Here is a 15525-nt window from a genome sequence, read left to right on the forward strand (position 1 = left end):
TTAAGCAGACTGAGAAATGATTAAATACTGTCTGTTTTAAACAAGCAAGGCACTCTCTTATTCATTTCTAAATAGTTTTGGTATCTTGTCTTATTGATGTGCTAAAAGACTGTGAGTGAAGTTAAAATCTGAAAATCCAAATAAAGCAGTTTTTACTAGATGGCTCACACAAAGAGCAATATCATTAACTTCTTGTTATTAATTAAAAAGTTTGGATTAATCTTTCACAACGAAATGAACAAAGCCAGCACACACCAGAAACGCACCTGCAACTTTATTTCTTCATCACTGAGAGTTTGGTATTTATTTAATTAAATCCCCCATTTAGACACAACAGTAGTAACAAAATATCTGTACACTACTTCTGTTACAAATATAGATACTATTTAAAGCAACCTTACACACTCCAATGTATGCATCTCTTATTCTAACCAAGGAATAAGTACACAAGAACAATTCAGTAACAACAGCCAGTAATGGTACCATCTGTGTACTTTCATTTTTTGCCAATCACAGTAACTTCTAGAACAATTAATGAGATGAAGTTTTTTGTTTGTTTGTGTTTGTTTTTGTTTGGTTTTAGTTAACTCGCTTAGATCTAGATACCAGCTTGTTAATACTATTTCACAGACATTCCTAATACTGTTTTTGTTTCTCACTAATACAAATGCTAGTCTTTCGCATCTTCCTCTAGTAATTGCCTGACCACTGCCTGCATTTTCTGTTCAGAGAGTTCTCTTAAATGACAACTGATGTGCTGACCTTCTTGCTGCAATATTTTTTTTTTGCTAATCAACATGGTCTTGCTGCTACAGGAAGTATATAGCATGCTAATTAGGTGTATTTCACCTTCAGCATATTTACTGGCATTTTTATGCAGGAAGGTAAATCATGGGCAAGGTGTGCTTTATCTGCCAGATTCTGAAGAGCCACTTTGAAGAAGCAGAGCCAAAGGCAGACTACAATCAGCCAGTGGTATCAGTAGGTATGATTTCAGGATAAAGTTTTAAAGACTTCTTAGTAAACTGAGGATGTTGATAAATTTATTGACAACTCTGCTATCCAAATAACAGCTTCATGGCTGCACCTTATTTACCAGACAATATCTTGCATTTGCTCCTCTTAAATTAACAACCCCCAAATAATGTTTGTGACCCTCAGCTGTCCTCTTCTGCTTGACGCTGATGCAAAGACTTTCACTGCTGTCTCACTGCTCCCCTCTTCTCCACTGGAACTGATCTTCAGCCCTCTACCCACCATCAACCCCTTGTTATAGCCCTCCTCAGTCCAGGAAGGACCTTATCTTTGCTGATATTTATTTTATAATGACAAGCAACACTGTAACACTAACATCTTCTGCATTGTATTAACCTATATCCACAAGGTCGTATATTCAGCTAAGTAAATATATCCTGAGCAGTTTGTTCACAGCTCTGATTCAAGCAGCATTCAGAAACTTCGGCACTAAGACAGTATTTAGCCTTGCCCATTGCAAGAGGACAACTTTTGCTTACACACATTTCACACTAGGGAGGTTGCTTTCACTCCCACACAGTCTAGAAAAAAACTACTGTTATGAAAGAAAAGTTTAATCCTTCTAATACTGCAGTTGCTGGGCACTCTCACTCACCGGGATAAGTCTCCACTAGCAAATAAATTTTTCAGCCTGAGAACAAATCCCCACCATCAAAAACACAATTCAAACACAAGCAAAAACCAAAACTAAACACAACAAAAAAATCCCCTCCCAACTCCTTCTACCTGGTCATTGTAGATTAATAGAAAAAAAAAAGTCCATTAATTATGTGCCTCCACATTACATGCTTTTCCTCCTGTTCCCCAAATTCTGTATTTTGTTAATACTTTATTTCTCCAATAATCTTATTTCTGTTTTCTGACTACTTCTGCCCATGCCATCCCCTTGTTGATTCAGTGACTTTATTGTTCTCACATATTTAAAATATTCAAAGCCTCTTAGCAAAACATTTAAATTTTGTTGTGAGGTTATTAATGAAAACATTTTTTTTTAGTGTCTTACAAGTATTCATTACAATATTACTAGGAAAAATATTCATGTCTTTGCCATAGGTGACATAACTCCATCCCAGTGGTTTGACAGTAGGAGAAATACTTCTATTACATACAAAAATATGGTTAAATGTTATTTTTCTTCAGTGATGTAACACAGTCCTGTGAAGCGGGAAGAGCAATAAGGCTATACAAACATTTCCATTCTCTTTGCTAAGCAGAATGTAAATAATATAGTCTTGTCGATCCTACCCCTTTCAGCAGATAGTTCATGACAAAACAGTCAAAGTGACTGTTCCTTTTGTCCTTTTCAGAATAGCAACCGCCTCCTCATGGGTCACCCCTTCTAAACTCTGCCCATTCACAGCAATGATTTGATCTCCCCTCTTCAGGCGTCCATCTTCTGCAGCTGCACCCTGAAACAATACAACATGTAATTGCAGACTCGTGCATTTCTTTTTCTCCCTGCCGCACTGTCCCAATGGTCTGAATAAGATGGGTACAGTACACAAAACCCCACAATCCTTTTTTGATTGAGAGTGATTTGACTACAGTCCATCATAGAACAGCCTGCTAGTGCTGCAGTATGTCCTGCGTTCTCTAACTTTCACAACACTTTGATCTAGAGGATGGATCTGGAGGATTTTTATATTACTTTAATCCTGTTGGTCTAGCTAGTATAACTTCTAGTCTCTGGTACCATAACAGCAAGATTTTCAAGACCTGAAATAGCTTCCAGAAACTGGAAATCCAGTAATCAAAACCTACCTGTGAACTTTGACTTACAACAAACATTTGGGATTCTTCATTACATTTATTTTTTATCTAACTCAGGGCTGTTCCCTAGGGCAGACTATACTCATAAAATCCAGTCAGTACCTGAACTTCTCCAAAGGTCCAGATGAGTTCAGTTATTTTATGCTGGTCTACCTTTGAGGCTGTAATAAATTGGTCCCTTCTATTACTTGAAGAAAATGAATTCTAAACATAAGGTAGGGGGGTTGTTTTTCAAAGTATGTAAACATTTCCAGTTTTGAGAGTTGAAAAAGACTGCCATTTGCAGAGTCTCATGCACTTGAAAAATTCTGAATCTTCCTGAAACTGTATCTTTCAAATAATGCGAGCACATTTTGATCAGAACTTGCACTGGTCAAGAAATGCTGTGAGAAACCATTAATCATTTGGCATCGAACTCAGGCCATGCTTTAAGAAAGTGGCTGCCGTGAACTAATAAATGGATTGACTGAACAAATCTACACTTACCTTTGCAAATACTGTCTTCACATAAATGGGTAAGTCTCCATGAGGACTGCCATATCCCCCCACAATACTAAAGCCCAGGCCATCTGGTCCTCTATCCAGAGTAATGGTCTTGTACTGAGGAGGCCTAATGAAAGGGAAAAAGAGCGTTGCTATGTTGTCTGAACTTATGATTTAACATGTATAATGTTCAACCAAAAACATTTTTTCTTTCTAGTTAAGCAATGCACTTCCATTTCCTCTATAACTACAAATGTACCTCATGGTACAATCTTCCTAGCAAACACCTTTAAAAATCCTGGAACCCTTTATGCCTCCTGAAAAAAGTCCAAAATTAGCAGCCAATCGTTATGTCGCAAGATTTAGTTGCTGCTCTCCTACTCTGAGTTATTATTGTTTATTTGCATGTATGTGTTTATACAGACAACTCGTAGGTGTATCTCCACACATAAACTTTGACTACATGAATTTTGAAGTTCTACCTTTTAATGTAGGTTTGTGTGCCTAAAGAACCCCATTCTCTCTTTCCCTGTTCCTGGAAAAATGCCTCAGATTTATGACATAATCTGAGGCAATACTTGTTTACATAGCTGTGCCTTGTAGTATACCAGAAGTGTTAACACTTGTATACCATGAAAGTTATTTTTTTCTGATAGCCTAGTGCTAAAAAAGTACATTATAGAAATGAAAGTACCACTGTGGAAAGAACCTTGCTATGGAAGTCTGAGAACAGCAATTTGGGGTGTATCAACTAATCTTAGGTACCTAGGCTCAGTGAAATGAAGAAAGCCATATTTAAAAAGAAATCAAATCACATTTTAATTCTACAGCAGGGAAAAAAAAAAAAAAACAAAACAAAACAATTTGTAAGCATTTTAGGCTGAGTTCCACCTCAAGTAGCTGGCTACATAGACTGTATTATTATGTATTTACTGACCCTAAATCATCCTGAAAAATGCTGGTTGAAGTCAGTCCTGCAAATGTAAAACTGGACGTAGGTGGCTCCTGCTGCTGACCAGTTATGACACTCACATCTCCTCCAGCTACAACCTAAGAACAGAGTTCAGTAAAATGAGTTAAAAAAAAAAAGCCAGTAAAATAAGAACGCTGATACTAAAATAATACATCATAGCAACTAATGTTCAGAAAATATTCCAAATGTCACTGGAGGTTTTTTGTTTTTGTTTTTGTTTTTTACCTGCAACTCAATAGTGCCCGAAGCATTTTTTAAGAGGCTAACAGCTTGGGAGTGAGTCATGCCCTCAGTAGATGTTCCACAGATGTTAACAATCCTGTCCCCCACCTGCAGAAGAAAATGTAGAAAACGTAACTATCAATACAAATTTATTTACATAGATTTATTTGGCATTTTCTTTCAATAATAGCAGATTTGAGTACTTGGAGTTAGCTACAATTTATCAGTGACATAGGACAGGAAGAAAGAAAGTAGGAAGAGTGCATGGTACACTTCTCTCAAAGGCACAACATCATTGAACTACATAGTGAAGTGACGGAAGAGTAGAAAATATGAGATCAAAATTAGCAGATCAGTGTTTAAGTTTAGTGTATTCAGTGTAAAAAATAATAATTGTTCTTTACAGAATTAATCTTAATATTCTAGAAGGATATGGAAAATCATCTGAATACAGACAGGTTGAAGTAGTACATTATCTTAAGATATATTTATATATATTTATATATATATATTTTATATTTAAATTCATCCTGAAATATATATATTTAAATTCATCCTGAAATAACACTGTCTATTTTCCAAGGAACATTAGTCAAATTCAACAACCTCTGATATAAATTGAATACAGTACACATTTAAGTGCTGTGTGAGTTAAGACTACTTACTTTGACTTGGAATCTGAAAAAGAATTCTCTATCCTAAGACAGGTAAGCACAGAGAACATGAGATATGAAACAGACTGCATACATACAGGAATGACCACGAGACTCAACAGTGTAGCTCACTTAGAGAATCCATCATTCTGTACCAGGCTTCCTACTTTGAATTTTCACAAGTTTATCGGCTATATGATCCAAGATTTCTTTAGGACTTCCTTCCCAAGTTAATATATCTTTCAGCAATTACCTTTTACCGTGTCACCAATCTGAGTTACTTTATTGTCAATCCAAATAGCAAAAATTCTTGTCACAGCCAGAAGCAATCATGACTGCATCATTAAACTGCTACCTTATTACCTGTCTAGAGTAATTATTGTGCAGTACCCATGCAATCTTTATAACCTTCTTAACAATTAACTTACTCTGAGTTTCTGAGTCTGAGCTGCAACTCCATTTGGATGCATCATGGCGATAAATATAGGAACATCTCCAAGGGGACTTCCTACACCTCCAGCAATGCTCACTCCTAGTGAATCTGCAGGGCCCTATTATTGTAATGAAAAAAAAAGATATTTTTTTTTTTGAAAGAAAAATACATAGAGAATTGCAGGCTTACCTTAAAAATTTCATAAAAATCCTATCTTATGAAAATCCGAATACGCCTGTCTCAAGCCATTTTTTAAAGTTAATATATTTTGGAAAAGCACAGAGTGCACAATACATAGTTCTTCCCATCAGTGGAGGGTGACAATTTACTGACTCAGTTATATGTTTTTTCTTAACCAAACTGAATACTTACAGAAGTCAACATCAAACCCTTAATGTCAGCATTTGCCTGGCAACGAAACTGTAGAGATGGGATTGATTGTCCTTTATTATCAGTCTCCTACTAGGAACCTGCTGTAGATGAGAATTAATCTTTATGCTCCCCCTAGTGTCCCACTATTGAACAACAAAACCAGTTATTCACTGCTGTACAATGCTCAACTACCTAACCACCAAAATCGCTATCATAGATCAGTATTCACAGATTCAACGTTAAAAACAGAACAGTTAAATACAATCTGCGTAATCAAGGAAACTGGATCCCAGGCAAAGTCAAATAAATACATGTGTTTTAGACAATCAGAAGCAGTCTGTAACTTAGATCTTACGCTACCGTCAATGAGAAAGGCAATTGAAACCCAGTTGAAAAACTGGCAGCTGTCATGTAAAGGCCTATCTATTAAAAATACATGTCAAACAAATGTGAAATACAAAACAACGGACTTGCAAATTTAGTACAGTTCCCTTGGCTTCACTACAACTGCCTGGATTTAACTTTGTTTGGTAACACTGTTACTAATTCTCTCTCCATTTGCTTTAAAAACAGGTCACAAAATGTGATGGTGGAAGTCACACTTACTTTACTTAAAAATACGGGCAGTGGAGATCAGTAAAACCAGTAGACAAATGACTTAACTATTGCCATATCAGTTCCTCCCTCTAATGATTAACTGGGTGGCCAGACTTCCTCCTTTACATACACATAACATCTACAGAACCTTTCCTGATACATACCACTTTATGCTGTAACTTACCTTTTTTATCTCAACTGTTCTTAATCCCTGTATTTCAGAAGCTGTTGTCAGATAAATTTAAAAAGAAAAGTTAAACTAGTATATAAAAGAAACTTTTCCATTAAAGTCATCCAAGCCACTGTGATGATTCTAGCTTTCTGCTGCTTCATTACAGACATACATTTCAACACAGATTTTGAAAGCAGCTGCCATTAAATTAATAGCACTGAAATACTTCTAGAATGGGTGAAAAAGTCATTCATTCTTTCAATTTAAACAACTATTGGAGTAAATTGCTAAGCAATGCTTATAGAATAGAAACTATTATTTGATAGCGATACTTGGGTCACAAGTAACTGGTGTAAATCTGAGCACTAGAGAGCTATTACACAGCTATTCTAATTTAATGTAGTATCCGGAATTGACCACGTACTTTCCAAGAACGAGTCAAGACAGCTTGACTGAAGACATATTAAGATTTAACAAAAATAGTTCTCGCTCAACTTAGATTCTCAGCATCTAAACTGCTGATGTAACACCTGCTAGTTTATTTTATAAAAAGTGATTCAAAGAGATATATGACGTACTGTATAATAACCACCACACCTGCAACATTTTAATGACTAAGGAATCACTTTCAGGCCTATAGTATACAATGACTATGTATTAGAGAAAGCAGATCTCAGCTACCAATATACAGATATAAATTAGTGAAAGGGCCATAAAAACTTACAGGTATTTTTCTTCAGACCACTTTCAAAGACCTCAGGTGCACTTGAACCAGAAGCTGGAAAGCTGAAGGAGGAGAGACTGCCACTTCCTTCACTGACCTAAATACAGTGTTACACTGGGATTAGAAAGCAGTTTCAGAGTCCCAATTTGATAAAATTGTAACCCATTGTATTCAGTGTATTTTACAAAATAGATCTGGATTAATCCAATCTGGATTACGTCTGGATCACGTCTTTAACTGATACAACTAGCTAAAATGAACAAGTAAAATGGCTACCAAAAAGCTACAAAGTACATGGAAAATAATTTTCATCATAAAATTAACTATTTTTTTTTGCTTTCCCTATTTAACCACATTTTTTTTCTTCCAGACTAAACAGTTTTACAGTTACAAACCTGGCTGCTCTGGGATGTTCTCCTCTCAGAGTGGAATGGACCAGCTTTTATTCTTCCAACCTCTAGTCTTACCGTACCTAACGAACACTAAAGAAAGAGTCATTTTTAATACACCTCTTGTATCTACAACATTAAAGCCAACAACAACACTTAAGTCACTTATTAGATGGTAGAAGAAGAAAAAAGTACGGACAGAGGGGAAAATACAGGACTAACAACCCTGCGGTGAGAACTGAAAAGACAGAGTTTGTGACAGGACCAGAACCATACCAACTATGACTGAATGATACTATTGAATGATATTCAATACAGAGCTGAGAACTTTTCGGATTAAACAGTATTCTAATACAGATGTGAGGACTACTTATGAAGCCTAATTCCATTACCTTTTCTTTAAGGAGTAGTAGTCTTGGCTTCTAAATAGTAATGCTAACATGTACTTTGAAGATGACATTTTTCAAAGAATAATAAAAGTGGAGTATTTTCATGATAAGCACTAAAACAGTACAAAACCTCCAAGTATTAATTAGTATTTCTGTTGATATAGCTGACAGTGTGGTATTTAAAGTGGTAGTTAGCAATCTCTCTCCCACTCTTGAAATTACCTGTTAATATGGATCCATACTGACGTAACTAAAGAGATTTTGAGTGGGAGGTTTTCCAAACATCTATCTGTAGTTTAAGAGACCTTTCTGTATCTGACTCCCAAGAGGAACTTGGGTGATATGGATTGATTGCACATTGGAAAATCCATTCCAATGCTTCCATTAAGCATTGAGTTCTTAAATATACTATTAGGCATTTCATGTATAAATACCTACCTCAGATGAAAATTCACCACACAATCAAACATCTAGAAACCAAGATGTTAGGCTTATTTTGATAACAGATAGGTAAGGTGTTATCACAAAAACACTTCAGAAAATAGGACTTCCAAAATAATATAAGTAGTGTCAAAAGAACATCTATCTATCTGCAACATATTTAAATACAGAAATTTCAAAGTATTGTTGCTATTTTGCTTTTCCCTTTCTTCCACTGGGAAGTTGTTATTATGATCTCTGGTACCTATGCAACCAAAGAATTTACTGTTACAGATGTCTGCCTTTATTTATCATACCTTAGCTGTATTACCCTAAGAGAGGTTCAAAAATTTATCAGAAAATTCACAGTAAGAAACAGACCAATATATCAAACTCAACAACATAATATACCCATTCAAATAGGGTTTCTAAGCCTCTGTAGCTAGCATATACTATTGATAATCTCTTAGAGCTGATACTAGGAGAGATTTATTACTAAATTACTTTTTATTTTTTTAAGTAATACTGACTTCTTCATGTCCTGGAAAAGACGTGACCAGGGCTCAGACATAAACAGTCTTTCCTGCTGCTCTCCTCCTGTAAAATTACCACATCCTCACATAAAATGCAAGCCCACAAATGAGATTTTGAAGTGATTATGTGTGAAAGTGGGATGTAATACTTTCCATCTGAACTTCAGATGGATGAATGTAAATCACATCACATTCTGTCTTCTTACTTTTTTTTTTTCCTGGAGTCTCCTATTTGATAGATCTAAAGTCAAATGAGTGGAAGAAAAACTATCAACTTTTCACATATTTGGGGGATACATAACAAGAAACACTGCAAGAATGGGAGGAATTTTCACACATTCTTGTGGTTTTATGGCAGTTTAAATACATTTGGATTTTACAAAGATTGTAAATAACTTTCTAACAAAATACATTTTAGGCAATTCAAGACAACTTGCTGTAGATCATTCACTTGTGAATGAAAACAGAACTGATATCTGAACTAAAAATGATGACTGCCTGTGTGTGAGTGATCATGCTTTTATCCATTTTTACTATGTGAAAGAAACAGAACCATTAATAATATCTGAGATATTTTAGACACCACATTTCTCAGGGCCAGGACAATTATTTACAAGTACCACTGAGTGGGATGAAGTATCAAAAACTTAAACATGAAAATAGTAAGTGAGACTATTAATTAAGTATACTTAATTGTATACTCCAAAATGCTTGCCAACTAACAAAAATGACAGAAACTTTCCAAATGAAGCGGCATTTTAATTAAGAGGAGATGTAAAAGTGCAGCATATGAGGAAGAAATACTTCGTCCAAAGTGCAGCACGTGAAGAAGAAACCCATTGTCCTTATATCCTTATATAAAATAAAGTATCAGGTAAGAATTGGAAAGTACTATTACCCCAAAGGATTACATCAACAAGTTCACTATCAGAACACAGATGCAGCTGTGACATACTCAATTATGGTCACACACTGAAAAAAAAAAATATATATATATATATATGTATATGTATATATAAAAAGAGCATACCCTAGAAAAAAAAAAAAAAGGCTTGAGGAACTATTTAAGACCTGCAAAAATATACCTTTTAAAATAATGCAAACAAGCATGATTATGTCTACATACCCAAGAGTCAGCTATCAATAAAGGCTGTTAAATTTTTTCCAGTGGAGCGTTTTCATTGGAAAATGCTGACTCAACAGAATCCTGACATGCAACCGAATGTCTCAAACTCTGTATGGAAAACAGACAAACTGGCTGACCAGCTGGACTTCCTGCCAGACCACAGGAACTGTTGTATGTATGACTTCCTTCTGATTTGGAAATGGAGGAGATCAGAAACACAATATTTACTGAGAACAGGAATTCTGGTTCTGAGAACGGCAGCCAGGAGGTTACTTCAGTTATCTTTGTGAGAGAGTGATTTCTTACCCTAGATGCCTTGCTCACTGAGAAAGGCATTATAAAATTTAATGGATGTAATGTGACACAAGACATACACAGAAAAAAAAATAAAAAAAGAAAAGATGAACATTAACAACTGTGAAAGCAACCACTTTCTGGCACAACTACACTGATGAGTTCTGTATAATTTAAAGCCAGTTCTAAGTATCTTTCTAAAAATATGAGATAGTTAAACAAATAGGCGTTTGTCGGATAAAATACAGTATTAAGTTCTGGGTTGCTCTAGGTAATGGTCTTTTATTGCCCTATAAATATATGGCAGTCTGTGCTACCACTATTCCCACTTTTATCAGGCGAAGTATGAAAATCTGAATGCTTTAGCCTTCAGGAATTTGAATTCAGATCCAAAGCTTGTTCTCCCTGACATCTCAGCAACAGTCTGAACACAGGCTGAATAAAACTTAAGCTTTCAAAAATCTGGATCTCAATTCTTCACTTTTAACCATCTCACGTTTTCCTGATACCTTTAGCAAAGCTGCAACAGCCTCCTGGTTAGCATTTCGAACATCTTCTCCATTCACAGTCAGTATCTGATCTCCATGCATCAATCTCCCATCTGTATCTGCTATTCCTCCTTTGACGATGTCTGACACAAACACCCCCGTATCATTTCTGTAAATACACACATGAATTCTGAATTACAATATTGTTTAAGGGTCACTTTTATGGCTTGCAGTTGGGAACCCAATGAATATTGTCTCATTTTTCTGATGAGTCATGTTGGGCTAGTTCCTCTAGGAACGGCACAAGAATGACACGTACTGCCTTTACAGGATTTGAGCACAGCACCCCAACAGAAACACACGAGTGACCAAGTCCCAGACATTGACTGTCCGTGTATGTTCATACCTTTTCCCAACAATACTCAGGCCAAGGCCTTTGCCAGGCTTCTTTTGGAGCTCTATAATGAGTACATCATACATATCTTCCTCCTTGTACTGGGCCTCATCTCTGTACACCGTCAGACGAACTTTTTGGGGAGTCTGTCGGAGGACATTTATTGCTTCATCATGTGTGGCATTCCTGAGGTCAATCCCATTCACCTACAATGAAAGCATACATAGACTGAAATATACAGGACTTTCCAACAGACAAATGAAAGATGTCTAGCTAGCAAATGAAAATAAACAGTGACCAAAGAAGTAAGCGCACCTCTAATATCTGATCTCCAGCCCACAGTCTCCCATCTTTTGATGCTGCTCCTTCTTCATATACTTCATGGATAATGATTGCTCCCTGTGGATAAGCAACAAAAATAAATTGCATAGTGAAAGAAAATGCCCCTAACTTTGAAGCAAGAGCTACAGAAAATTCCTGCTAAAATTCACTGTTTTAAAAAAGTCAGAATAATGACAAATTACCAAAATATTTAAGAAGTTCACTTATACTTTCAATCTTAGAAGTGCTTTTTTATTTTTTTCTCTTTTTTTTTCCTGATCCTTAGTAACTTTCTATAAAAGTGCCACAGAACAAATGAAGACAAAATCTCTTCTAACAGATATTTTCATTTCTATATTATTATTTCATGTGAGTAACAGGTATCTTTCCAACCAACCAGCAAAGTGTCTGCTCCTCCAACAATGCTCAGACCAAGACCAGTCCGTCCTTTGGAGATATCAATGGTTGTTTCACATCCAGGAATAATGGGACAAGTAGCGGGGTCAGAAGCTAGTGTGGCTGGAGTTGAAGATCTGCTTGTATCTAAAACAAAATTAAATATCCTAGTTACAGGATTAACTAAACATCCTAGGTAAGACAGCTTAGTATCAGAAGAGTGACTTTAAAATATCATTTTGAGAGTCCATACTCTACAGTAAGAGCTCAAGAGTCAATCTACAGGAAACATACTTATTTCAAAATGCCCACATAATACCACCCTCCCTTGCCCTCAGTCAAGTACTGTCCTGTGGTTTTAATAGCAGTTGTCCTGTTTCTAGGTCAACAAGCACCTGGATCACAGTTTTAAGTTTACTGAGACAGTATCACATACAACATGCTATATTTGTACTACCTACAAACTCTTAAGAGTTTGGATAGCCAAAGAAGCTATTGTACACAACAAATGCTATTTCAGAGATAATTAAATATCTATACCAGTAACTCTGCAACACAGATCACAGACAAATAAAGTGCATACAATGTATTACATACATGGATGCAAAGATGTCAGTCCTACCCTTTTGTAATGGGCTAAGTCAAGGTCCAGCTAACTAAATATTCTGTCTCAGACTCAGATTTGTACCATGAGAAAGAATGTGAAATACAGTGGTATTTTCCAAGTCTACCAGTACTTGGTCAACTAAAGGTTGTACACACACACCATTACATCTAGGACCCCTCAACAAGAACTTCTATTCACCAGTCGCACTTTTAACTGACCATTGACACAGCTTTTGGAAGCCGTATATCTCAAGGTGTAAATATCATAGAATTATAGAATGTCTTGGGTTGGAAGCAACCCTAACAATCATCTCATTCCAACCTCCCTGCCACAAGCAGGGACACCTCCCACTAGACCAGCTTGCTCAAAGCCCCATCCAGCCTGGTCTTGAACACTCCCAGGGATGGGACATCCACATCTTCTTTGGGCAACCTTTTCCAGTGTCTCACCACCCTCATAGCAAAGAATTTCTTCCGTATAGCTAATCTACCCTCTTTTAGTTTCAAGATGTTACCATACATAAATAATATATATAAAGTTAAAGCCACAATTACTATAAGTTTCTATAGTGTATATGGTGTTAAAAAGTTCCTTACAACTTACATCTTTATGTATTAATTTATGTGTGATCACACAAATTTTTTGAGTAAAAGTTTGCAAATAATACTAAACTGCTAAGAGCTGTAGATTTCCTTGAGAGTGCCTTGTAGAGACATTAGAGACTAATTAGAGGGCTGGACAATCACCAACAATATGAAGTTCAACAAGAGCAAGTGACAGATTCTACACCTGGGAAGGGACAACTGTCGCTGTATGCACAGACTGGGGGATGGGAGGCTGGAGGGCAGCCCTGCAGAAAGGGATCTGGAGGTTCCATTGTATGGTAGGTTGGATACGCACCAGCAGTGTGCCCTTGCAGCCAGGAGGGCCAACCTTACCCTGGGGTGCATCAAGTACAGCATTACTAGCTGGTCGAGGGAAGGGACTGTCCTGCTCTCCTCTGCTCTGGCACAGCCTCCCCTCAAATACTGTGTGCAGTTTGGGGCACTACAGTACAAAAAGGACATAAAACTATTAGAGTGTCCAAAGGAAGGCTACAAGGATGGTGAAGGGTCTAGAAGGGAAGATGTATGAGGAGCAGATGAAGTTGCCTGGTTTGTTCAGCCTAGAAGAAAATGAGGGGAGGCTTAATGGTGGCCTACAGTTTCCTCACCAGGGGAAGGCAGAGGCAGGTCCTGATTTGTTCTTGCTGGTGACCAGTGGTAGGACCTGAGGGAATGGTGTGAAGCTGACGGGAGGTTCAGGCTGGGTGTTAGGGAAAGGTTCCTGACAGAGAGGGTGGCTGGGCTCTGGTCAGGACATCAAGCCTACTGGAGTTCAAGAAGCATTTGGACAACGCTCTCAGACATATGATCTGATTTTTGGATGGTCCTGTGCAGACCCAGGAGTTGTAGTTGATGCTCCTTTTGGGTCCTTTACAACTCAGGATATTCTATGATTCTATGAACTTAGTAGCGATATAATTGTGTATCAATACTACTACTATTAGTCAATAGAAACATGACTCAGCAATACTTGCAGTGATGTACATATGAATTAATTGTGAGGTCTCCATTAGTCAATTAAGCTATTACCTTCTTAGTGGTGTGTTGCTTAACCAATAACTATCATCAATCACTTGCATCTCAAGTCTCCATTTGAAAGGGGAAGATTGAAATTCGGGTAGTTCTAAACAGTGAGACAGCCTCAACCATTCTTCTGCTCTAACAAAGATGAGGTGAGTTTTCTCTCTGCTTTAAAGAAAATGGCTCCCACTTCTAGACATCCATGATACAAGCACTTGCTACACAGCCTTTGGGATGCAAGAGGAAATCCCTCCACTCTTCCAACTCTAAAACAGGCCAGTGGGAAAGCAAGAGGTAGGTCTTCGGTTTGGAGCCTTACTGCTTTATTTAGATGGATCTGTAATCTGGAAATACTAGAAACTGAAGTTCAGAAAACAGTTGAGTGCATACAAAAAGAGAGAATTTGTTTATAAGCTAGGTCTTCATTTTTATCTCATAACTCTAGTGAAGTTAGACAAACAAGGAGAACCTTACTTTTGACTGCTTCTGGTTCAGGTGAGCTGGAAGAGGGGACAGTTGCTGGTGGTTGGATATTCCTCCTCTCTGCTGGGACAGTGCTGACTGATGCTGTAGTCAGGCTACCTGCCTCTGCTGAGTTGACTGTAAGCCTCACCATGGTTTTGGATGTCTTCAGGAGACTGATAAACTGAAAGATGAAGAGGAAAGCTGATGAAGAATATAGCAGGAGTGTCACTTATAAAACAAAAATACAGAAAAATAACTGTTCTCCAAACTGGAGCAAGAAGTCACAATCCTGAAGGTTTTCTTGGCAATGAACAAGGACAAATATTGATGCTTTGATAATAAGCAGCGTCAGAGTTAACTGTGGGACAGATCTGGCTGAAGTTATTCAATTAGCTTCCCTGAAACTCCATCAAACTGTTATTTAGAAAGGGAAATAGCTTTCTCCAAAGGGTTAAAATATCAGGCTCAGAATATAACACAGTGATTGTTACAGACCCTCCCCATGTATAAGTACAGTACATGACCTAATTTACCACTGATGCAATTTAACATGTATAATACAGACATAACAATTTTACTGTTTCTAATACTTCTGAAGTGTTAGATATGAAAACACATTATTCAGCAATAGTTCATGCCTTTTG

General features: G+C 37.0%; 1 protein-coding gene across 10 annotated transcripts in view; it reads right to left on the reverse strand.

Moving 5' to 3' along the window:
• Positions 1 to 252: 252 nt before the first annotated feature.
• Positions 253 to 15525, reverse strand: part of MPDZ (multiple PDZ domain crumbs cell polarity complex component) — a 101943-nt gene continuing 86670 nt past the window's right edge. For all 10 annotated transcript variants that reach the window (XM_050716373.1, XM_050716377.1, XM_050716375.1 and 7 more), the window contains 13 exons: positions 14891 to 15062; positions 12186 to 12331; positions 11783 to 11866; positions 11480 to 11673; positions 11095 to 11242; positions 7830 to 7916; positions 7435 to 7531; positions 6723 to 6763; positions 5565 to 5687; positions 4487 to 4591; positions 4226 to 4338; positions 3292 to 3415; positions 253 to 2444 (listed from right to left, as the gene is read on the reverse strand). In XM_050716373.1, the coding sequence (XP_050572330.1) occupies positions 2298 to 2444; positions 3292 to 3415; positions 4226 to 4338; positions 4487 to 4591; positions 5565 to 5687; positions 6723 to 6763; positions 7435 to 7531; positions 7830 to 7916; positions 11095 to 11242; positions 11480 to 11673; positions 11783 to 11866; positions 12186 to 12331; positions 14891 to 15062 (1581 nt within the window). In that variant the 3' untranslated portion in view covers positions 253 to 2297. The remainder of the gene's footprint in view (positions 2445 to 3291; positions 3416 to 4225; positions 4339 to 4486; positions 4592 to 5564; positions 5688 to 6722; positions 6764 to 7434; positions 7532 to 7829; positions 7917 to 11094; positions 11243 to 11479; positions 11674 to 11782; positions 11867 to 12185; positions 12332 to 14890; positions 15063 to 15525) is intronic.

The sequence above is a fragment of the Cygnus atratus genome, chromosome Z (genome assembly GCF_013377495.2).
Source record: "Cygnus atratus isolate AKBS03 ecotype Queensland, Australia chromosome Z, CAtr_DNAZoo_HiC_assembly, whole genome shotgun sequence".
Taxonomy (NCBI): domain Eukaryota; kingdom Metazoa; phylum Chordata; class Aves; order Anseriformes; family Anatidae; genus Cygnus; species Cygnus atratus.